The sequence below is a fragment of the Scyliorhinus torazame genome, chromosome 12 (genome assembly GCF_047496885.1).
Source record: "Scyliorhinus torazame isolate Kashiwa2021f chromosome 12, sScyTor2.1, whole genome shotgun sequence".
Taxonomy (NCBI): domain Eukaryota; kingdom Metazoa; phylum Chordata; class Chondrichthyes; order Carcharhiniformes; family Scyliorhinidae; genus Scyliorhinus; species Scyliorhinus torazame.
In genome coordinates this window covers 24,794,112-24,818,923 of record NC_092718.1, presented here as the reverse complement: position 1 = coordinate 24,818,923, position 24,812 = coordinate 24,794,112, and the positions used below count along the sequence as shown (strand labels likewise).

The following is a 24,812-nucleotide window of genomic DNA, read 5'->3' as shown; positions in this document are numbered from 1 at the left end:
CTAATCTGTAATGATAACAATATGCCATTATGTTACCGTAGTAAATATTCTCTCTTCATGTCTCCAAGTGCTCTTTTGAGGGTAAGTGCCTCCTCCACATAACCCTTCTCCAGTTCTTGTTCAAGTGTTTGCATTTGATTCCATAGTTGGCTTTTCTTCCCACCATTATCCTGCTTTGCTGCAAACACACACAAGTAGCATTTTTGAGATTGCTGCTCAGCCGATTCGGCAACAGAAATTCATAGTCAGTGATGCCTATGGAAATAGACAAAATATGAGGATAGAATTTGCAAGAAAGTGAGAGAAAATAGATTTCTGCCCCTTGGAATCAGGTGTGAGTGTAATACTGGAACTATTGTCAGAATGGGTGATGGAGATATTGTCATTGAGAAAATGTCCAGCCACGTGCTCAGGTCAGAGATCCTTTGCCAGGTCTTGAACCCTCACACACTTTAGGTGTTGGTTTCACTCACTCTGTAGTCCTGCAATACCTTAAGCAGAAAGTCGTGGGTTCAAGACCACACTCCAGGGCTGGAGCTGATCAACGAGGCTGACACCCGGTGTGGCACTGAAGCAGTTCTGCAATGTTAGCGATGCCAGTGTTTGTATGAAATATTATCATTATTTTTCTGGTATTTACGTGGATATTACAAGGGGGTTATTCATACTAATGAAGTCAATGCTCCTCTGCCCCCAAATGCACCATTTTATACAGCCTTCGCTCTCGCTATACATTCATTATCTCAAAGACACCACACAATGCACTGCCACCTAATCCTATTTCACAATTCACAGGAGGCCACAACGTCACATTGGTTAACGCAGTAGCCTCACAGCACCAGGGACCCGGGTTGGATTCCGGCCTTGGGTGACTGTCTGTGAGGAGTCTGCACGCTCTCCCCGTGCCTGCGTGGGTTTCCTCCGGGTGCTCCGATTTCCTCCCACAGTCCAAAGGTGTGCAGGTTAGGTGGGTTCGCCTTGCTAAATTGCCCCTTAGTGTCCAGGGATCTGTAGGTTACGTTAAGGAGTTATTGGGGAAGTGGATTTGGTTGGAGTGCTCTTTCAGGGAGTCAGTGCAGACTCTATGGGCCAAATGGCCTCCTTCTGCACTGTAGGGATTCTATGAACCCAAGATTGTTCACCTTCCAGCTCCCTCACTGTTCTTTTCCTCCTGCAACTCCACAATTCCTTTGGACACTGCTGCTGTGTTTAAGACTAGACATGGTTTCATTCGCTTGTTACGCACTGCAGATGTGTCACAACTTGCAGGTTATGGCTGCAGGTAGCTAATTCAGGGATTAGTTCATCGTGTTTTGATTATATGTTTACCATTTAGGATCTCCCTCCTCTCCTCCAGATGTTCACCCAACTAAAGACATAGACGTTTTCTAAAGGTGGACGTGCAACAAATCTGCTGACTGTTAATCTACAGCAGCACCGTGGCACAGTGGTTAGCACTGCTGCCTCACCGCTTCAGGGTCCCGGGTTCAATTCCGGCTCGGGTGATTGCCTGTGTGGAGTTTGTGCTTTATCCCAGTGTCTGCGTGGGTTTCCACTCGGTGCTCCGGTTTCCTCCCCCAGTCCAAAGATGTGCAGGTCAGGTGGGGTCACAGAGATACGGTGGGTGAGTGGGCCTAGTTCGGATGTTCTTTTGGAGGGTGCAAAGGGGTTAAATTGCCCCTTAGTGTCCAAAAGATTAATGGGTTACGGGGGTAGGATAGAGGTGTGGGCTTAAGTAAGGTGCTCTTTACAAGGGCTGGCGCAGACTCGATGGGCCGAATGGCTCCTCTGCACTGTAAATTCTATGATTCAGTCACAGATAGCAATGCCTACTGTCATGATGGTAGCAGGTTTTGATTTGATTGTCAGTGGGTAATGCTCTTTTGGGTCAGTGGATTGTAGGTTCCAGTCCCACTCTGGAGGCATCTAACCTGATCCTCCAATAGCTCAATTGATTATCCTCTTATGCTCTGAATTATGAGGTTCTGGGTTCAAATCCCAAGCCAGGTCTTGAGCAAAGAAATCAATTCTGATGCTCCAGTGAGGCACTGGGGGAATTTTAAAAAAATTAAGAGTACCCAATTATTTTTTTTCCAATTAAGGGGCAATTTAGCATGGCCAATCCATCTTGAGTGACTGCAGCTGCTGTCTCTGTTGCTGAGTGCTGGTTGTTGCTGTCTTGCCTGCAGGAAGGAGAGAGAGAGAGAGAGAGAGAGTGTGTGGGACGAGAGTGGAGGGAGAGAGGAAGCAGGGAAGAAACAACAACAACAACAATAGGAAGGTGGCTGCAAAAACAAGGTGGGAGTAAAGCCCCTTTGTACTGTTTGTTTGCTGGGCCCCTCCCGGGCTGAGGCCCCGGCCCTGCCCTGTTCTCCCAACTGTCAGACCTTCCTCATTCCATCTAGGGAGCTTGTTCCGGGACGGGGACATTGAGTGGTTGCTGGGCCACTCCCGGGCTGAAGATCCCTTACACCAGCAGGGAGGAGATCGGTTCCATTGGGTGGTTGTTCCAGGGTGGAGCACCGACTGTATTTTGCTGAGCCCTACTTGGGCCGAAGACGTCTTTAAACCAGCGTCACTTACCTCAGTGTGGTGACCTAGGGTGGGAGCATGGACTGTGTTTTTTTTTTGTTGCTGGGCCCCCTCCTGGTGGCAATCCTCCCACCCTCCAGCTTCACCCGGAGTCTCCGGAGTCTCTCACCTCGGGTAGCATTCCATCTACAGTGCCCCACCCTCCTGTGTTGCTGACCTCCTCCAACAGGACTCCTTGTTCTCTCTTCTCTTCCCTTCCCTGATTTGCTCCCCTGTATACCTTCCAAGGGGGAGAGTACGTCATTCCACATCGCTCTTCCCCTGACAACCCCCTCTCCACTATCTATTTTGTCAATTAAATTCCAAAGAGACAAAGCCCACATTGGGGTGGGCGTGGCACTTGCCCTGTGGCCACTCCACCTACCTCAGTGACGGGGCCAACCAGAGCCGCCTATGCGTGGGTGGTAGCCTCTTCGGGCTCCACTACACCCGCAGCACCGCCACCTTTCCGGTTGCTGACCCAAAAGCTGGGCGTAAAGTGCTACGCTCATGCCACCGTCACCATAGAGGTGTGCGTTCGTGCAATGGCCGGGGTCGCCGGCCCCTCGGCCATTGTGGCCGGCTCTCATCTCTCATATGTACGGGAAAATCGTGTTCTTCTTGAGGGCCGAGAGGGTGGTTCACCTCGTCCTTGAAAAGGGGCTGGCTGTGGGCGGGACCTACGTGGCAGTGGACCCTCTTGAGGCCACTGCTGAGCGAGTCATATTGTCCAATGTCCCGCCTTACCTCCCTACCGAGCTCCTCCTCCCCCCCCCTCCAACTACTGGGGGAGGTTCGTTCTGAGGCAGCGCCGCTCCCCCTCTGAAGGATGCCCCCCCCTCGGGCACATCTACTCCTTCAGGCGCCAGGCTTTCATCCGCTGGTCCCGGGAGGATGTATTAGAGGGGGGATTTGAGATCTCCCATCTAGGGGAGAGCTTCCGCATCTTCTGGTCTGCAGATGGCGTGCGGTGCCACGCCTGCAAAAAGGTGGTGCATGTGCGGAAGAATTGCCCCGCTTCCAAAGCCACCACTGATACCAAGGTGGCTGCGAGTGGCACCACCGGCCCCTCCCCCTCCATTGGCATTACCACCCCGACCCTACAGGGGGACACCGTGCTAGCGTTGACTGGTCAGTCGGCTGCTGGAGTGGAGGAGGGAGGGCATCCACCAGGCCGCAAGGCCCGAAAGAAGGCAAGGCTGGGATCGGCTGCAAATACCCCCGACCCCATCAGCCTAGAGACCCCTGCGCCCCAGAACTCGGGCCTGGGGGCCACTGCGGACACTCCAGCTCACCCCGGGCCCATTGACGCCTCAGCATCGGGTACTGGGCCCGTCGTCGTTTTGGCGCAGGTCAGCAAGTTGGGGGATTGGTGGTGCGCATGCTCCCAGGCCGGCGTGGAAGTCGGCAACATCTCGAACCCGGGGGGCAAAGTGTTGAGGGAAGGGAGTCGGTGGTCGGACTTGGCGATGCTCATCCGGTGTTCCTGCACCTACGCTAAAGAGGCGGGAGACGCGGCCGCAACTGAGCAGTGCTGGCAGAAATCTTTCCTCGCCGGACCTGAGCGAGCAGAGGGGCCCGCGCTCCTCAGCTCTTTCTCAGCACTGAAAAGGTGAAGGAGAAGGTAGCACTTTACTGCTAACATGGAGGTGACCATAGCCAACCTCAACATTGACGGCAGCAGGGACGCGCTCCGCAGGTTCCAGAGCTTCTCGGTCCTCCGGGACGGGAAGTATGCGGTGTGCTTCCTGCAAGAAAACCCCACCGCTTCGGGTGATGAAGCCACATGGCTCCTGGAGTGGCGAGGGGGGGGGGGTCTACATGAGTCACCTAACCTCATGTTTAGGCGGGGTGGCTATCTTGTTGGCCCCACATTTTCAGCAGGAGATCTTGGGGGGTCAAGGAGCCAGTGCCAGGCTGGTTGCTGCACCTGACGGTCCGCGAGGGGGTCGAGATACTTCACTTTGTGAATGTCTACGCTCCCCAGGCTGGCCAGCAGCAGATGACTTTCTTCGAACAAGTGGCCACTCATCTTGGCACCATCGCCGCGGGTGAGTGCATCGTCCTGGAGGGGGGGATTTTAATTGCACCCTCGGGACAAAGGACCGCCTTGGTACCCAGTGCAGCTCTCGTGCAGTGGTTAAGTAACCTGGTCGGGTTCTTTGACTTGGTGGACGTCAGGCGGACTCTCCATCCTGACTCCAACGTCTTCACTTTGGTGAGGCCTGGGTTGGAGTGTCCGGAATCGACCGCCTCTACATCTCAAGGGCGTACCTGCCCCGTGTCCCGAGAGCCTCTGTGCAGCAGGTGCCGTGCTCGGACCACTGTCTCGTGTGGGCGGGGCTCGCCCTTTCTCGCGCTCAGTCGCGGCCGCGTACTGGCATTTTAACAACCTGCTGCTGGAGGACGAGCGGTTCCTGGGCTCGTTTTGTCACTTCTGGACCAGCTGGAGAAGGAAGCGGGGATTCTTCCCTTCCTTGAGGCTACGGTGGGACATGGGCAAGACTCACTGTCAGGAGTACACAAAGCAGTCGACAAAGAGGTGGAAATCCAGGGTCGAGGAGTTTGAAAAGGAGGTGCTCGACCTGGAGCCACGTCTCGGTCTGCCCAATGAGGACCCGGCCCTGCGGCTGGTGTACAGAGAGAAGAAAGGCGCGCTGGGGGACCTGCAACTTGTCGGGTCCCGGGGACGTATGTGAGGTTGCGGAACCAGATCCTTACAGATATGGACCGCAGCTCCCCCTTCTTCTACTCACTGATAAAAAGGCGCGGGGTCCGTCAGCAGCTCCTTACGCTGTTGGCTGATGACGGGTCCCTCGTCTCGGATCCAGAGGAGGTTCGGGCCCAAATCCAAAGCTTCTACAGCGCTCTCTTCTCTCCGGATCTGTCCAGCAAGGACGCTTGCAGAGTTTTGCGGGAGGATCTGCCGCAGGTCGGCCCGGAGGACGCCGGTAGGCTTGATACCCCTATAAGCCTGGGGGAGCTGACCAGCACCTTCGACAGCCTGTCCAGGGGCAAAACCCCAGGGCTGGATGGGCTGACCGTGGAGCTCTTCAGGGCGTTCTGTGACGTCCTGGGGAGCGACTATGTGGGGGTCCTGGGGGAAAGTATCGCAACCGGGGAGATGCCTCTCTCATGGCGCAGAGCCACAATTACTTTGCTGCCAAAGAGGGGGGATCTCCACCACCTTAAAAACTGGCATCCGGTCTCCCTCCTCAGCACAGATTGCAAGATTTTCGCCAAGGCAATGAATTTGCACCTTGGCACCGTGCTGGACCACATGATCCACCCTGACCAGTCCGACACCGTCCCGGGCCGCACAATCCATGACAACATTCATCTGGTCCGGGACCTGGTCCATCATTCCCAGAGGGCTGGTATGCCGAGCACCTTCCTGTCCCTTGATCAGGAGAAGACGTTCGACAGGGTGGATCACGAATATTTATTTGGGACTCTGCAAGCATTCGGTTTCGGGATGCAATTTATCGCCCGGATCCGACTTCTGTACACTGCCGCAGAGTGTCCCGTTAATGTTAACGGGTCCCTGACAGCGCCCCTTCACTTTGGGAGAGGAATGCATCAGGGCTGCCCTTTGTCTGGCCAACTTTATTCTATTTGCGTGGAGCCTTTCCTGCGCCTCCGGCGGAGGAGGCTGTCGGGACTGCTTCTGCGCGGGCCGAGCATTGGGATGGTCCTCTCGGCTTACGTTGATGACGTGCTTCTCATGTTCACTGACCCTGTTGACCTGCGGAGGCTGCGAGAGTGCCAGGCTGTGTACTCTGACGTGTCCTATGCCAGGATCAACGGGGCCAAATGTTCCGGACTCCTGGTCGGTCTGTGGCAGACGGACCCCCTCCCAGAGGAGCTCAGGCCTTTCACCTGGAACAGGACCAGCCTGCTCTATTTGGGAGTCCACTTTTGCCCGGCTGAGGAATCCTGGCTGGCTAACTTGCAGGAGCTGGAGACCAAGGTCATCGCTCGCTTGAGACGCTGGACAGGACTGCTCAGAGTGCTGTCTTACAGGGGTCGAGTTCTCATCATAAACCAGCTGATAGCCTCCATGTTGTGGCACCGGCTGGTAACTTTGACCCCTCCCCCTGACTTTGTCACAAACATCCAGAGAATGCTTGCAAAGTTCTTCTGGGACAAGAGACTGCACTGGGTCGCTGCTGAGGTTCTGAGTCTGCCGCTTAGGGAGGGCAGTCGGGCGCTGGTGTGCCTTTGCACCCAGGTGGCAATCTTCCGCCTTCAGACCCTGCAACGAAAACTTGACGTTGAGCCCCCTCCACGATGGTGTGCCCTGGCAACGCATTTCTTCCGCCAGGTGCACGGCCTGAATTATGACGTGCAGCTCCTGTTCATAGATCTGCAGGGTCTTCGTTACCCTCTGCAGGCGCTGCCCGTCTTTTACCAGGACCTGCTCAAAGTCTGGAACATGGTCGCCTCGCACCGCAGCTCCCCCCCGTCAGGAGTGGTGGCTGTCGTCAGGGAGCCGCTGCTCAGGAATCCGCACCTCCACCAATACCATTTTGAGTGGCTGGCAGTGGAGCGAGCTGTCGCTGCCGGGGTGACCAGGATCGGGGACATGCTGGGTGGCGGAGGAGTGGGCTGGATGACACCCCAGGAGTTAGCACAACCTGCAGCGGTGGACGTCCGGCTCGCAGCCAATGCCGTCCGAGACCTCAAAACGGTCGTGCTTGGACCCGATGGCCCTCGTGGTTTGGAGGACGCGCAGGTGTGTGGTGGTATCCCGTCTGGGCGAACCCCTGCCTGGACGGGATTCCACATTGGTCCCAGGCCCCGAAACCTCTCTCGGGGGCTGGTGCCCCACAATCCTAGCCGCCTCGCGGAAATACCCTCCGTGCCTTTTCGCACTGCGCGGAGGGGTTGCCTGTACGGGCTGCTGCTGCACACCCTTCACCTCCTTACCCTCGTCCGTCGTCCGGACACGCCATGGCATGCCTTGTTGCCGTCCGGCGGCGGACGTCCCCACTGGAGGTCCCTCTATGGAGGAGCCCTCCCCCCTCAATCCTGGGGACCTGGGGTGGAGGGTGTTGCATGCAGCAGTGCCGCACAATCACCGATTGCACCAGTTCACGGACTCCCAACAAGCCTGCCATTTCTGCGGCCTTGTGGAGTCCGTGGACCATGTCGATGTCACATGTTTTAGGCTGCACTCCCTTTTTAGTTTTCTGACCAATCTTTTGCTGGAGTTTTGTTTGCACTTCAACCCCACGCTCCTAATCTATGGTCACCCAGTGTGGAGCGGGCCGGGAAGGTGGAGGACCTCCTTGTGAACCTGCTCCTGGGCCTGGCGAAGCACGCCATTCATAAGCCCAGGCAGCGGGCAACCGAGGGGGTCGTCTGGCAAGACTGTCTGCCCCTCTTCCGCGGCTACATTTGCGGCCTGGTGTCCCTGGAAAGAGAGCATGCGGTGTCCACGGGCACCATCGGGGCCTTCCGTGCCCGGTGGGCACCGCAGGGGTTGGGGTGCTTTATTGACCCCTTTAACTGCACTCTTATTTGATGTTTTTTAAGTTTCCATTGATCTTTGTTATGTTTGGGAAGTGCCCCTAACAGGAGCGGCCCCTTTTTTGTTTTGTCCCTCAGTTTGTTTTCCTTTCTTCTGTTTTGTTGATGGACCTCAAAAGAGTGGCCAATCCACCTAGCCTGCACATCTTTTGGATTGTGGGGGTAAAACCCACGCAGACATGGGGAGAATGTGCAAACTCCACATGGACAGTGACCCAGGGCCGTGATCGATCCTGGGTCCCCAGCGCCGTAGGCAGCAGTGCTAACTGTCATGATATGCACATAATGAGATACAGACAGGCAGTGACAGACACCCAGTACAGCCAATCAACACACAGGACAGAACACAACCAATCACCAGGCAGAACACTAGAGGGGGGTTTCCCCACTATAAAACACACGAGGCATCAGCACTCTGCCTCTTTCCACTGGTGAAAACTGTTGTGACAGTCAGGGTGTATATATCAATTAGCACCTTCTACACGTGGCTCAGAGCTAGCTTGGTCTAGTTAGTTATAGTTAGCACGCTTAGATTAGTAGAGTGTCAACCCACAGTGAACTGTGTGCACTGCTCAGCAAGTTCAATAAAGCACACTGAACTTGCATCAAAGTTTGGTGTCTATTTTCAAGTACAACTCCATCCAGTTGCAGTTTGTGTTACCCCAGGGTGAATAACACGACATGGTACCAGAAGTCTACTTTATCTAAGTGGTTTACCTTGAGTGATTCCGTGACGACCAGCAAGTGCCTTCCAGCGGCATGGAGAAGATCCAGGCCCCTCCACAGCTCCGGATCTCCGGCAATCTCGGAGCCAACTGGTGGGTCTTCAAGCAGAGGTTCCTTCTCTACATTGAGGCCTCAGGCCTCGAGGAATCGTTTGATGCCAGAAAAATCGCGCTGATCCTTTCAACTGCGGGGGACTTAGCCATCCAGATTTTCAACTCGCTTACTTTTACCGACGGCGAGGCCAAGACCAAATTCAAGACCATTTTAGCGAAGTTCGACAGTCACTACGAAGTCGAAACACATGAGAGCTTTGAGCGCTATGTCTTCCAGCAATGCCTTCAGGGTAAGGATGAACCTTTCCAATCCTTTCTAACTCATCTCCGTATATTAGCTCAGTCCTGCAATTATGGTGCAACCGCTGATTCCACCATCAGGGATCAGATCGTGTTTGGGGTGCACTCCGATTCTTTGCAGGAGCAACTCCTCAAAATTAGACACATGACCCTGCCAGTCGCAATCGAGACGTGTAAAGTGCATGAACAGGCGAGAAATCGGTACTCCCGTTTCAAATCGGCAGAACATGAACAACTTGCCTCCCACGAGGCAGAGAGTGTACAGGCCATCGCCCGGATGCAGCGCCTCAGTATCGATGAAGGCGGCCATTTTGCGTGCTTTTCCCAGGGCCCCACGCCTGCGCAACACGAACGGGAGAACGAAGCGGCCGAAGACCAAACTGCGCAGGTGCGAACGTCGGCTGTCCGCACTGCGCATGTGCGAAAATGCATGGAGCGTAACGATGTCAACGTCATGACGTGCCCGAACTGCGGCACCGCCCACTTAAAGCGGCGATGCCCTGCAAAAGGCAGGCGATGTTTAAATTGTGGGAAGCCTGTACATTATGCAGCCTTGTGCAGGTCTGCACCACTGGTCAAGGGCCAGCGATCCCATTTCCAACGCAAGCGCGTTCGATGTGTACAGCAAGGTCTACTGGATTCTGATCCTGGTAGCACTATGGATCCAGAGGACGACTGCCTGGACTCCCCATATCATGTGGGCATCATCACTACAAGTGAGTATACCTCCTCAAATTCAGCAAGACGCCTATCTATCCTCAATGTGGATTCTGCAGACGAATGGCATGCTGTCATACACGTAAATTTAATGCAGCATCCAGTTCAAGCTGGACCCTGGTGCTTCTGCCAATCTCATCTCTCAAGCTTTTTTTGACCGCATTAAAAAGCAACCCAAAATTCTTCCGCCAGCCTGCCAGCTCCTCGATTATAATGGCAATGCCATAACTGCAGTAGGATCTTGTCATTTATTTGTCTCCAACAAGACCATCAATGCCACACTGCGATTCAAAATCGTCAAGCCTGATAAGGAATCCCTGCTTGGTGCCCATGAATACCAGCTACTCAACCTCGGACAGCGAGTCCATGCCATGTCTTCTTCTTCCAATGTGGATCTTTAGGCTGAAATTGATGACATCCTTGCACAATACCCGGATGTGTTTAGTGGAATGGGTACTCTGCCATACTGCTGCAAGATCTTACTCAAGCCTGATGCCACGCCTGTAATCCATGCACCATGCCGGGTGCCGGCTCCTCTGAAGGAACGTTTAAAGGCACAGCTACAGGAGCTCCAAGACCAGGGCATAATTTTCAAAGTGATGGAACCGACTGACTCGGTCAGCTTGATGGTCTGTGTGAAGAAGCTCTCAGGAGAGTTGCGGATATGCATAGATCCCAAAGATCTTAACCGGAACACTACCCGATCCCGAAGCGGGAGGAACTGACCAGTGAGATGGCACATGCCAAATTCTTCACGAAGCTAGATGCATCGCGTGGTTTCTGGCAGATACAACTGGATGAGTCCAGGAGGAAGCTCTGCACGTTCAACACACCATTTGGCAGGTACTGTTATAACCGTATGCCGTTCGGCATTGTTTCAGCCTCTGAAATCTTCCACAGGATCATGGAGCAGATGAAGGAGGGCATTGAGGGTGTGCGTATCTACGTAGATGACGTAATCATATGGTCCACGACCCCCGAGGAACGCCTCTCGTCTCAAACAAGTCTTTTGATGTGTCCATGCAAACGGCCTCAAGCTGAACAAGGCCAAGTGCTCCTTTGGCATGTCATCCATCAAGTTCTTGGGCAACCAAATATCCCAGCAGGGCGTGCGACCAAATTCGGACAAAGTCAAGGCCATTAACGCCATGAAGACCCCAGAAGACAAAAAGGCTCGGTATGGTGAAATTCTTGAGGAAAATTAATTCCCAACCTGGCCTCCCACACCACGGCTCTCAGGCATCTGTTGAAGAAGTTCACTGCATTCCAGCGGCTACCCACACATCAAGCAGAGTGGCTCGAGCTAAAGGCAAAGCTCACCACTGCTCCAGTACTAGCGTTTTTTGACCCGGATAAGGAAACAAAAAAACTCCACGGACGCAAGCCAGGACGGCATTGGTGCTGTGCTCCTCCAGAAGGATGACTCCTCGTCCTGGGCTCCAGTTGCTTATGCGTCAAGGGCCATGACTCCTACTGAATAGAGGACTGTTCCGGCCATACACTTACCAGACCTGGATCACCTCCCAGTGCTGCAAAAGGTGCAGCAACTCCGGAACCGGCAAAAGCTGACGTACGATGTTCATGCTACCGATTTGCCTGTGCTATCTCCGGAAGATGCTGTTCGGATCAAGCTACCTGATGGAGGCTGGTCAGCTACAGCTGTTGTTGTTCGACAGGCTGTTTGTAGTTCGTATGGCTGATGGCTCCATTGTCAGACGCAACAGAAGAGCACTGCGCAAACTTGTCTGCCCACCACCAAATCTTACTTTTCCAGATGTTGTTATGCCTCCTCCGGACACCTCGCACCATGAGGCCACCAATCTGGCAGCAATCCCACCTGTCAAGGCACCATCGCCCCCACCTCCACCTCTCAGGCGGTCGACAAGGATTCGACGCAAGCCCCAAAGATTGGACTTGTATACATTTATCTTGTAGATGTTGTTCTGTATCTGCACGCTAGACACCTCTTATGTATATATTCATCCACTCGCCATTTAATGTAAATAGTTATACATGTACATACAGTCGCATATGCTCCAAGCAACCGACAATTTTTTTTTTTTTAAAAGGGAGGGATGTCATGATATGCACTCATGCACATAATGAGTTACAGACAGGCAGTGACAGACACCAAGTACAGCCAATCAACACACAGAACAGAACACAACCAATCACCAGGCAGAACACTAGAGGGGGGTTTCCCACTATAAAACACACGAGGCATCAGCATTTTGCCTCTTTACACTGGTGACAACTGTCGTGACAGTCAGGGTGTATATATCAGTTAGCACCTTCTACACGTGGTTCAGAGCTACCTTGGTCTAGTTAGTTATAGTTAGCACGCTTACATTAGTAGAGTGTCAACCCACAGCGAGCTGTGTGCACTGCTCAGCAAGTTCAATAAAGGAAGGGGTGAAGTTTGGGGTGTTGCATTCTGCTCTTCTGTGGGTCACACATCTGGGGCGGGATTCTCCGACCCCCCTGCCGGGTCGGAGAATCGCCGGGGGCTGGTGTGAATCCCGCCCCCGCCGGTTGCCGAATTCTCCGGCACCGGATATTCAGCGGGGGTGGGCACCCCCCCCCCCCCCCCCTCCCCCCCCCGGCGATTCTCTGGCGCGGATGGGCTGAAGTCCCGCTGCTGGAATGCCTGTCCCGCCGGCGAGAATCAAACCATCTCTCTTACCGGCGGAACAAGGCGGCGCGGGTGGGCTCCGGGGTCCTCGGTGGGGGGGGGGGGCGCAAGGTGATCTGGCCCCGGTGGGTGCCCCCACGGTGGCCCGGCCCGCGATCGGGGCCCACCGATCCGCGGGCGGGCCTGTGCCGTGGGGGCACTCTTTTTCTTCCGCCTTCGCCGTGGTCTCCACTATGGCGGAGGCGGAAGAGACCCCCTCCACTGCGCATGCACAGGGATGCCGTGAACGGCCGCTGACGCTCCCGCGCATGCGCCGCCCGGCAAAGTCAGTTTCGAGCCAGCTGGCGGGGCACCAAAGGCCTTTCCCACCAGCTGGCGGGGCGGAAATCAGTCCGGCGTGGGCCTAGCCCCTCAAGGTGAGGGCTCGGCCCCTCAAGATGCGAAGGATTCCGCATCTTTGGGGCGGCGCGATGCCGGACTGATTCGCGCCGTTTTTGGCGCCGGTCGGCGGACATCGCGCCGATTGCGGAGAATCCCGCCCCAGAATCTGGAGTTTTATTTCGACACGCCTGAGGAGGCAAGTGAGGTGATGAGAGACCATGGACAGGACCATGGACAGGGCAATGAACTTTGGGGATGCTAAAGTGGGAAATGTGGGTTTACAAGATGGGCGGATTGTTGTCGTTTTAATGAATATGATTTGCGGGTGGAGGGCGGTGGTGGGGAAGAGGGGTCGGCAGATGCCTCAAGTGGGGGCCACCCATGCTAGCTGGTAGTCTAGTTAATGGGAGCGAAGTGGGGGGGGGGGTCGACCGGTGGAGGGAGTGGGGAAAGAGCAGAGTGGGCTGAGAGGCTGAGTTTGGTGGAGGGCATTCTGAGGGTGGATCGGAGATATTCGCCTGAGGAGGCATTACTAAAGGCAAGGCAGAGGCTCCAGATGGAGCTTGGGCTGGTGTCTGCTGGAAAGGCGGTGGGAAAGCTGCGTAGAGCAGAGGAGCAGTTTATATGAGTATGGGGAGAAAGTGAGTAAGAAGCTTGCGAATCAGTTGAGGAAGCAGGCGGCAACGAGAGAGCTTGGAAGGGTGAGGGGCACAGTGGTATCGGAGTCGGAGGGGGTGAATGGAGTTTTTGAGGCCTTCTATCGGAGGTTGTATGAGTCGGAGCCTCTGTTGGGTGATGAAGGGATGAGGCGGTTTTTGGATGGGTTGGAGTTTCTAAAGGTTGAGGAGGCGAAGGTGCAGGGATTGCGTAGGGTCGATGCAGGCGGGGAAGGCCCTGGGGCCGGATGTGTGCCCAGCTAAGTTTTATAAGAAGTTTGGGTTGGAGCTTGGACCCCTACGTACTGGGACATATAATGAGTCGATGGTGAGGGGGAGCTGACCCCATGCTGTCGCAGGCCTCTATATCGCTCATTTTAAAGAAGGACAAAGACCCGGAGCAGTGCAGATCGCACCTCCTGATCTCACTGTTGGCCGCAAAGTTGTTGGCGAAGGTGCTGGCATCGCGGATAGAGGATGGTGTGCCGGGGGTAATAAGAGAGGACCTGACGGGATTCGTGAAGGGGCAGCAGCTGTCGGCAAATATACGGAGGCTGCTTAATGTTATTATGATGCCCTCGGAGGACAAAGAAGTGGAAGTGGTGGTGGCAATGGACAAAGAAGGCACTCAATTGGGCTGAATGGGCATATCTGAGCGGGCAGCACGGTAGCATTGTGGATAGCACAATTGCTTCACAGCTCCAGGGTCCCAGGTTCGATTCCTGGCTTGGGTCACCGTCTGTGCGGAGTCTGCACATCCTCCCCGTGTGTGCGTGGGTTTACCCCGGGTGCTCCGGTTTCCTCCCACAGTCCAAAGATGTGCAGGTTAGGTGGATTGGCCATGATAAATTGCCCTGAGTGTCCAAAATTGCCCTTAGTGTTGGGTGGGGTTACTGGGTTTTGGGGATAGGGTGGGGTGTTGACCTTGGGTAGGGTGCTCTTTCCAAGAGCCGGTGCAGACTCGATGGGCCGAATGGCCTCCTTCTGCACTGCAAATTCTATGATAATCTATGAATCTGTTTGAGGTGTTGGGTCGGTTCAGTTTTTGGCAGGGGTTTGTGGATTGGAGGTCGGCTGCTGTCCAAGGTGCCAAAGGCGAGTGTTCGGACAAACAAGGTTGGTTCGGATTAATTTGGGTTACACCAAGGGTCGAGGCAGGGCTACCTGCTCTCCCCGCTGCTTTTTGTGCTAGCGATAGAACCATTGGCAATGGCGCTTAGGGATTCGGGGTGGGGGGGGGTGTAGAGCACAAAGTTTCTTTGTACTCAGATGACCTCCTGTTGTATATTTTGGATCCGGTTGGGAGCTTCGATAGGATTCTGGGCGAGTTTGGTTGGGTTTCGGGGTACAAGCTGAATATGGGGATAAGCGAGGTGTTCCCAATTAATGTATGGGGGCAGGAGAGGAGGCTGGGGGAATTGCCGTTTCAGGTGGTGGGGGTCAGCTTTCGCTATCTTGGGATCCAGGTGACGCGGAGGTGGGCTCAGCTGCACAAACTGAACCTGGCATGGCTGGTGGAAGGGATGAAGGGGTGATGAAGGAGGGCTTCACGAGGTGGGATGTGCTGCCGTTGTCTTTGGTGGGGTGTGTGCAGACGGTGAAGGTGGCGGTGCTGCCGAAGCTTTTGTTTGTATTTCAGAACCCCCCGATTTTTGTTCCTAAATCGTTTTTTTTAGACAGGTGAATGGGTGGATTTTGACTGTATGGGTGAGGAGGGTGGTCTAGGAGAGGGATCGACAGGGGGAAATGGGCAGTGGAGGAGCGGTCCTTTTGGGGTGAATGGAGACAGCCTCATGTAGGGGGACCAGCATGAGGGCACTGTTGTTGGCGCCCCTTCCGTTCTCGCCAGGTCACTACTCCACGAGTCTGGTGGTTTGTATCAGCACTGAGGGTTTGCAGCCAGTGTCAACAGCACTTTGAATTGGATGGCATGTCACTGTGGACGCAATGTGCGGCAGTCATATGTTTGTGCTGGCGGGGTTGGGTGCGAGATTTTGGGGGTGGCAGGAGTTGGGGATAGAATACTTTGTATGTTTGCAGACCTGGAAGAGCTTGTGGAGACATACTAGTTACCAAAGGGGAATAGGTTCAGGTATCAGGTTAGGGACTTTGTTAGGAAGGAGTTGCCATCATTTCTGACGCTGCCGACCCCGGTGCTGCAGGATAAGCTTTAGTCCGAGGATGACATTGGGGAGGTGTCATGTGAGAGTACCTTTAAAAAATGGGTGTTTTTATAGAATAACTGTAGTGGGTGTACCTTTAAGAAATGGGTGTTTATTACTGCAGTGATGTCAGAGAGTGAGTGGAGCTGGGCTGTCTGTCAGCTTTTTACTTTCGCTTTAGGCTTTTTGCTGCAGGGTGGGTTTGGTTTCATTTTAGTTTTGGAGAAGCTGCAATCACAGCAGGATGTGTGTGAATCTCTGCAAGCATATGAGTGTCCATTTGCTGATTTCAACGTGGTAACTGTTCTCAGTAGTGAAGTTAAGCCTGATGCCTTTCTGTTAAAAGGTGTTTTTAAGTTTTATGGATGTTAAAAGGAAAGTAAGAATTACTTAGTGTTGTAGTCTTTGGGGGTTGTATTTGAATTAATAGTTGCTAAGATGTTCACTATGTTTTAAAAAGGTTAACTTGAGTTCATAGAATAAACATTGTTTTGCTTTAAAAAATACTTTTCCATTTCTGCTGTACCACACCTGTAGAGTGGGCCGTGTGCTCCCCATACCACAAGCTATTAAAAGTTGTGGGTCAGGTGAATTCCATGATACACTTTGGGTTCTCTAAACCCTGGCCCATAACAGAGGGCAGAGTTGTGGACATGCATGGGGAGCTGATGAAGAGGGAGTGTGTTCCCATGGAGGAGGTCAGGCGCAAGTGGGAGGAGGAGTTGGGGGGGGGGCGTTGGGGGTCGGAGTGTGGGGGAAGCTATGCAGAGGGCGAATGCGTCCTCATCGTGTGCTAGGTTAAGTCTTATCCGCATTAAGGTGGGGCATTGAGCTCACATAGCAGTATCCAGGATGAGTTGGTTCTTTTTAGGGGTGGAGGATAGGTGTGTGTGTGGGGGGGGGGGGGGGGGCGGCAAACCATATGCATATGTTTTGGGCGTGTGTGACGTTGAGGGAGTTTTGGAAGGGATTTTTGGACGTAATGTCAAAGATTCTGGGGGTAGAGGTCGCTCCGAGTCCGGAGGTGGCGATATTCTATCAAGAGAGTGTCGGAGGATCCAGGAGTTCAGGTGGGGAGTGAGGTCGACATCTTGGCCTTTGCTTCCCGGATAGCCCAGAGACTGATTTTGCTGTGTTGGCAGGACTTGGAGCCACCAAAGGCGGGGCTGTCGGTGAGTGAGTTGGCAGAGTTTCTGCATTTGGGAAAAGTTAAGTTTGCCATTCGAAGGGTGGAGGAGGTGTTCGCCTTGAAATGGAAGCTGTTTTATCGACTTCTTTAAGGAGTATTGCGTCATTTGGGGGGCTGGGGGAAGTGGGATTTGTGGGGTGGAGCAGAGATAGGTTAGAAAAGGGAGGTGGGTGCCGGGGTGGCAGCAAGGTGGGTGGGAGCTGTGGTTGGAGGGACTGCAGGGAGGGAAAGATTTGGTTACCTATTGCGCGGTTAGCTTTTGTATTTTTGTGAACATGTATATATTTAAAATGCCTTCATTAAAATGTTTAAAAAAAATAAGATTGTGGGTTCCATCCCCACTCTCGGATTTGAGCATAGACTGACATCCTCAAATCGTACTGAGGGAGGGAGCTGTATTATCAGAGGTCCTGCTTTGTCATCTGTGGTGTTAAATCAAGATCTCATTGGTCATGGATCAGGTGGGTGTTAAAGATCCCAGAGCACTATTCAAAAAAGAGAAGAGGTTTCTCCCAAGATCCTTGCAATTTTCTCCCTCAACCGACATCTAAAAATCAGTTTGTTATTTTACCTAATTGCTATTGGTCAGACGTTGTACAAAAGTCTGTATAGTGTGTTTGCACAACTACAGTCACTGAAGGTCATTACATGTGAAGTACTTTAAGATGATTCTGTAAGACATGACAGGGCGCTATACAAATGCAAGTCTTTAATCTAGTATCTTACCCAGAGCTGATTCCAAGTGTTGACCACAGTGTGTTGAACTTCCTGACTTTAGTGCAGTTTGTCCTGATATTATGGGTTAATTGGAAGTAAAGTCCCAAACGTACAGTTTCTGTACCTTTAACTATCTTAGATGTTTACTTTAGGCCCAGTCTCACTCGGATCAGATACACTTTTGAATGTGTTTCCTGTTCCGCTGGGACCATGGAATTGTGTGAAAATGGGAATCAGTCAAACATGAGTAATATAGGATTCGGAGATTAAATTGATTTCCAATGAAAGCTGACGAGAGCGAATTATGGAATCATCCTGGGTGGCACCTAAACCAGGCTTTAGGGTTCTTTCTTATGCTAATTTTAGGACCTCTAAATTGGCTTCCCCTGAAAAAAATCTGGCCTTAGGCCATCATTCTCAGGTTTTCCAGGTGTAAATCATAGAATCTTAGAATTTACAGTGCAGAAGGAGGCCACTCGGCCCATCGAGACTGCACCGGCCCTTGGAAAGGGCACTCCGCTTAAACCCACACTTCCACCCTATCCCCGTAACCACACCTATCTTTTTTGGACACTAAGGGCAATTTTAGCACGGCCAATCCACCTAACCTCCACATCTTTGGACTGTGGGAGGAAACCGGACCACCCAGTGGAAACCCACGCAGGCACGGGGAGAACGTGCAGACTCCGCACAGACAGTGACCCAAGCCGGGAATTGAACCTGGGACCCTGGAGCTGTCAAACAACAGTGCTAACCACTGTGCTACCGTGGTATGTGGAAAGATTTATTTTGTTATCCGTTGGATGTGGCCGTCGCTGGCATCTCATGATTTGAGTGGCTCGCTAGACATTTCAATCAACCTCATTGCTGGGGATCTGGAGTCACATGTAGGCCAGACAACGTAAAGATGGCAGATTTCCTTCCCTAAAGGGCATTAGTGAACCAGATGGGTTTTTGTGACAATGATCTCATGGCCAGATCGCTGGCTTTGAAAGCAGACCAAGGCAGGCCAGCAGCACGGTTCAATTCCCGTACCAGCCTCCCCGAACAGGCGCCGGAATGTGGCGACTAGGGGCTTTTCACAGTAACTTCATTTGAAGCCTACTTTGACTGAGCGATTTTCATCTGACAATACCACGAGTGCACTACTGGTTAAATGAGTGCAGTAGAGTATGTAATATAGCAGATGGCCTGTGGAAGGTCATTAAATAGGGCAGAATCCACAAGACAGCAGATCACACTTGACCTGCGGAGGGCAAGGGGTTGATAGACCACAAAAGTGTTTTGTTTTTTTTTGCTTCCATACAAATTAAAGTACCACAGTTTACATCAGTTTTCTTTACCTAGCTGTTTTGTTAATGCTGTGTTCCGTAAGGCTTTGGCCAACTGCACGTAGCCTGTCTCATTCAGCACATCGGAAAATGGTTCCAAGACCCAGCTTTCTTCCCCCTCCAACAGTGAGAGCATTTTTGCAACTTTAAACTCTTGGCTGCCGTGCCGCTGCAAGAAACAAAGGGACAAAACGGCGGGTAAATTTTTTTTAAATTAAAAAAATTAAAATTCTGAAACTAAGATTATATTTCGACCAAAGAGAAATTTCAAAATGAATCACTTTATTTATTACTCCTCCTCCAAGTTAACCTTCCATTTAGTTTGGTTAATTTTACCTGATTTCCCCTCCCCAATTTTCTCAAAATTGCTCGCTATTGCCTGGGCGCAGTTCCACAGTTACCCAGTACCTCAACTTCACCGCCAATCTTCGTCTGAGTCTAGAGTGAGCGTTGACAGCGTTCCTAACCATGAGTGGCATCACAGCCAAACCTCATTCCATTCTCTGCTGACAACAGGTTGTCACTTTGTAACGTGCAGTATTTTGCCCTCGGGGTGCTGAGGTCAATTGTAACACAATAGTATTCCCACTTTCCTCTCGTATGATTTCCTCCTTTACCTGGATTATTTGGATCTGTGGGTCAGACAGGATCCCCTTTTCCTGAAGGAGTCTGTAGAACACTGGTGACATCTGAAGCTCAGCGACAATCAAGGAAAAATTTGCCCGAATCACATCTTTATGAAAATCTTTGTTGTGTGTATTTTCACGGTTAGTTCTGAAATCTGGGATTTAAACGTTTTCATTTTAACTTGTGGAGTGATTTATTGCCAACAATCCAACACTTTGATTTCTTATTTAATCACAATCCAGATGCAAGCCAACAAGGGGTCATAATGGGACAAGTAAAGGAATGAAGGACGGGTCATGAGACCATAAGGCCATAAGACATAGGAGCAGAATTAGGCCACTCAGCACACCGTGTCTGCTCCGCTATTCAGCCATGGCTGATGTGTTTCTCATCCCCCTTGTCCTGCCTTCTCCCTGTAAACCCTGATCCCATTATTAATCAAGAACCTATCTATTTCTGTCTCAAAGACACGCAAGTGATTTGGCCTCCACAGCCTTCTGTGGCAATGAGTTCCACAGATTCACCACCCTCTGGCTGAAGAAATTCCTCCTCGCCTCAGTTTTAATGGATCGTCTCTTCAATCTCAGGCTGTGCCCTTCTACTCTCTCCTATGAGTGGAAACATCCTCTCCACGTTCACTCTAGGCTTCTCGTATTCTGTAAGCTTCAATGAGATTCCCCCTCATCCTTCTAAATCCATTGTGTACGGGCCCGGAGACCCCATTTTGCTTTGCACCATCATTCAGTAAAATGCCCTTCACCCTATTACAGATCTTTCCCTCTTATACTTTCTCTGTCCCCTATTCCCTGGCTATACAATTGATTAACATACTTTTGTCTCTGACATCTTCCCATTCGGCTGAACGTTTATTAGCCAGGCACGTTAATGCTGCTTCTCTCTCCACAGATACATGCTGACCTGCTGAGTGTTTTCTGGCATTTTCTGTTCTAATTTCAGATACCCAGCAATAATTTCCCTTTTTGTTTCAGGAGAGAAGAGCTGAAGAAAGAAACGGCCATGGAAGGGATTAACAGATGAATATTGAGCCATAGATAACTGGCCGCTGTACTCTGATGATGCCTTCATCCAGGTGACCACCAAGACAAGTATCACCATGAAGGTGAGACAGACCTTTAGAGGTTCTGTGGTCATATGTCAGAGTGGAACTTGAATTCAGTTTTCTCACCTAGGCTAACATTGACATCCTCCACCTGTCACAATGAAAGGTCACCTTAACAGCACATACACATGTAAAGAATTACCCATGTTATTGACCTCTGTAAACAGAGCTACTGGGAATTGACTTCTTCATCTTAGTTGCTGGTTTGATCATTGCTGTGAAAAGAAAGAGAAAGTGGGAAAAGTCATTATGCTACAGTTCCTTCCATTGAAATAACAGCAGGCAGGTTGGTTTCGTTAATATGTGACTATGTCAACTATGTCTATGGAGGTCCCAGCTTTGCATTCCTGGTCTGAGCTGAGTTGGATAATTTCAGCCAGGCTGGTTGTAGGAGGCCTTGCCACACCTGGCTTCAGAACATCTGATGAGTGAGGGAAATATTTGCTGGGGTTCCTGTTCTGGATCACTGTCCATGGACCACTCCTCACCTCAACCGGTGGTGGGTGAGTGGAAATTGGGCGAATCAGGCTTTCATTATGATAATCCCCCTTCTCGGTGACACTTACTGTCCAGGCTCAAGAGGCGGTGTGAAGGTACACACTTGGCTGAGATGCCGGGGAGTGACACGCCCCTCTAGAACCATCGTCCAGCTAAACTCCAAGTCTGTGGAAAAGGAGGAGGAGAACGCAAGTGGAAAATACATTCATGATTTTTTTTTTTGACTAACAGCTGGAGTTATTCCAAAGTTTGTTATGTTGCCATTTTCAGGCGAGGTCCAAGAGATTGACCCACGCTCGGAACCTCCCCTCCAAACAAAACTGAGTGCCTGCTCCCTGCCTGCTTGTGTGGCAGGAAGGATGAGCAAGTTGGTACTGTGAGAGAGACCCAATACAATGTTGCTGTCATAGAAACAAAGCCACAGAAACATGATACACTGGGGTCACGGAGCCTTGTGTGGGGTGGAAATCATAGAGTCATAAAGATTTACAGCACAAAAAGGCCCTTCAGCCCATCATGTCTGTGCCAGCCATCAATCACCTAACCATTGTAATCCCATATTCCAGTACTTGGGCCGTAGCCTTTTATGCTCTGGCATTTCAAGTGCTCATCTAAATGCTTCTTAAATGTTGTGACGCTTCCCTGGATGATTATTCTTAATCATCTTTAAATTGTTGCAGTGACAATTTAGTGAAGTTCTGCCTTACTTATCTCCCTCCCCCTCCCTTTACAGGTTTCTCCAAAGATAATACCCTTCCCTGGTTCCACAGGCACCTCCGACAAGTGGCCATTCTTCACATGTAAGCATGGGCAAGCTATTCGACTGTTGGTACATCATATGCGATCCTCGTCCTGCCCTCACCGCACTCGATACTCACATGGTTTTACGTCAGGGACTGGAACCCCCTCCTTGACTGTTTTCCTTCTTAGCTCAGGGACCTTGAGGCCAATTATAGATCACCTGCTGCCTCCTCAGGTGAGATTGGTATAATCTTGGGATTAAGCTTGGGATCTTTCTCCCCCGAGCTTTAAGCACACTGCTGGGTGTCTTTACTACTGAGAAAGGAAGTCGGGAGCAGGATAGAATGGAGACTGGGTTTTGTTTCAAATTCATATTCAGTCCATGTAAACGGATTTCAATTGAATAGCACTGGAACCTCAATCGTAGCATAGCAGTGACGGTGCTGTTGCATGAAGCGGATGGAGACAGACTAAGTCTCAGGTCTGTCTATCAGTTGAATTTGCTTGGCATCAATGTGACATTCTGTGCCTACTCAAAGCTATATACTTTAAACTTTTTTTAAGGGAAAAAAATTATTTCGCAGCCTAGCTCTTAGTCTCCCAGCAACGGTAGGCGCCAGTACTGAAAATTATGTCACCGTGCTGGCACGCTTGCTGCATCGTAACCATGGTACCCAGTGTGCCCACTGGTGGCATCGTACTCCCATACCACACATGGAAACAATTCATTCAGCTGGCCTGCCAGTCATAAAATGCAAACAAGGGAGTCTCCTACTCAACCAAATCAATTCAATTAGGCATTAATGAACTGAAAGAGCCATATGTGCTGTGGATTTCGTCAAGCCAGGGTCTGTGTGCTCAGAAAATGTGAAACAAAATACAAAAGTGGACAATAATGGATTGAAGGGGGCCATAAATTCCTGCCTTTGAGTTTAGTGTTACTGTTAAACAACGTGTTCATTTAATATTTTTATTGCAAACTTTTGAGTTTCGTTGCTGTCACTGTGTGATTTCCTCCCCCATCACAGCAGCGGCTTCAGGACAGAACAATGAAGGGTCCTGGTGACTGTGTGAAACTGGGCCTCTATTGTGGGTTTTACAGTACTTGTCGGCCAATCAACGGCATTCTATGCATCCACTCAACCTCATTTGCATGAACTCATTCTCTGCTGAACAGACCCATTTGGCATTGTTTCAACTTCGACTCAAAGTCCCATGAACGTGCCAGATGGGATCTTTATTTCCAGACTTTCTTTCTCACGAGAATTTATAGGAACATCACAGTAAGTTTTGCATATTGCAAATCTGGGCGATGCAGCATTAAGCAAGCCCAATAGAAATCAATAGCAGCCAGTGTGGGCACCTCATTTATACACAGCGCAAAACCTCAACATTTGTTTTGCAATTACTCCTTCGCCAGGAAATGACAATTCTCTGCCGGGGTGCAGTTGTACCGGTCTTGGCTGCCCTCTAAATAACTGAGCCATGGTGTTACTTTTCATGCCATGATCCTAGACGATCGTGTGGTGTCAGGAAGTTGTTCAACGGTCCCGAGCTTTACCATTGAGCTTGACTGTCTGCTTGCAGCGTGCACAGGGTGACTGAATAGTGATGAGACACAGGAGCCCTGGTTGATTCACCCCCCCCTTCCCCACCTCCCCCAACCTTGCCCGATCACAGTGCCCCTTATAATAATAATAATCTTTATTGTCACAAGTAGGCTTACATTAACACTGCAATGAAGTTACTGTGAAATGCCCTTAGTCGCCACATTATGGCGCCCGTTCGGGTACAAGGAGGGAGAATTCAGAACGTCCAAATGACCTAACAGCACGTCTTTCGGGACTTGTGGGAGGAAACGGGAGCACCCGGAGGAAACCGATGCAGGCACGGGGAGAATGTCTGCACAGACAGTGACCCAAGCCGGGAATCGAACCTGGAACCCTGGTGCTGTGAAGCAACAGTGCTACCCACTGTGCTATTGTGCTGCCTTTTGGGGCAGCTATTAAAAAAAACTTGCATTTATCCAACACCTTTCATGGCCTTTGGACATCCTGAGCCGCTTTACAGCTGATTAAGTCATCTTGAACGCTGTTCCAATGTAGAAAGCACATTTTCCAGACAGTAAAGTGTCACAACAATAGTAAGGTGATGACCAAGTGACGTGTTTCAATAATGTTGGCTGTGAGATAAATCACAACCAGGACACCAGGGAGAATTCCCTTACTCTTCTTTGCCATGGGACCTTTCACTGTACATCCACCCAAAGGGCAGTGGGGACCTCAATTTAATATCTCGTGGAAGCAGCTGAGCCATGGCAGACATTTGGTAAACTCCCTGCCACCACCTTGTTTATAGCAGGGTGAAAGCACAGGCAAGAGATTAAAAATGGGTTAGGATGGATCAGCTAGTCACAGCTTGAACATGCTTCCTCGTGCAACAAAATTTATCTTTCAGTGTTCCGAAAATTAGATGAATTACTCACTCTGGTCTGTGAAAACCCCACGAGCCTGTGTTTAAGGTGTGTTCCGAGCCACGGAATAGGCTGTGTTTACATTGCTGGTTGCTAGGTGACTGCACACAGCCTTGCTAAATTCATCAGGCTAGGTAAGAATCTTGCCCAGGCAGAATAAATGTTCCAACGTTCCTCGCCTTGGTTTGCTGACTTGCAATGCACAGCTTACATGGATACAGACTGATTTCAAACACTTTGTTTGATTCAAGTGTGATGTCAGTTAAGGTGTATTTAGACAAGAGGTAAGAACATTGTCTCACACAGAGTAGATATAGATGAGGAAGGCCATTCGACTGATCCTAGCTCATCAATCAAGAGTCTACAGCCCGCCCCCCCCCCCCGCC

The 24,812-nt window shown here is 51.3% G+C and overlaps 1 protein-coding gene across 7 annotated transcripts in view; it reads right to left on the bottom strand.

The window, feature by feature from the left end:
• LOC140387440 (uncharacterized) overlaps positions 1-24,563 on the bottom strand; it is a 32,770-nt gene extending 8,207 nt beyond the window's left edge. The window contains exons 1-6 of one of the 7 annotated variants that reach the window (XM_072470555.1): positions 22,166-22,291; positions 22,091-22,126; positions 20,870-20,929; positions 19,585-19,748; positions 18,980-19,136; positions 37-178 (exon numbers count right to left, since the gene is read on the bottom strand). In XM_072470555.1, the coding sequence (XP_072326656.1) occupies positions 37-178; positions 18,980-19,136; positions 19,585-19,748; positions 20,870-20,927 (521 nt within the window). In that variant the 5' untranslated portion in view covers positions 20,928-20,929; positions 22,091-22,126; positions 22,166-22,291. Of the gene's footprint in view, positions 1-36; positions 179-18,979; positions 19,137-19,584; positions 19,749-20,780; positions 20,930-22,090; positions 22,292-24,438 lie in introns of those variants that run through there. The other 6 variants (XM_072470558.1, XM_072470554.1, XM_072470557.1 and 3 more) reach the window with 6 other exon arrangements.
• Between the last annotated feature and the right edge of the window lie 249 nt (positions 24,564-24,812).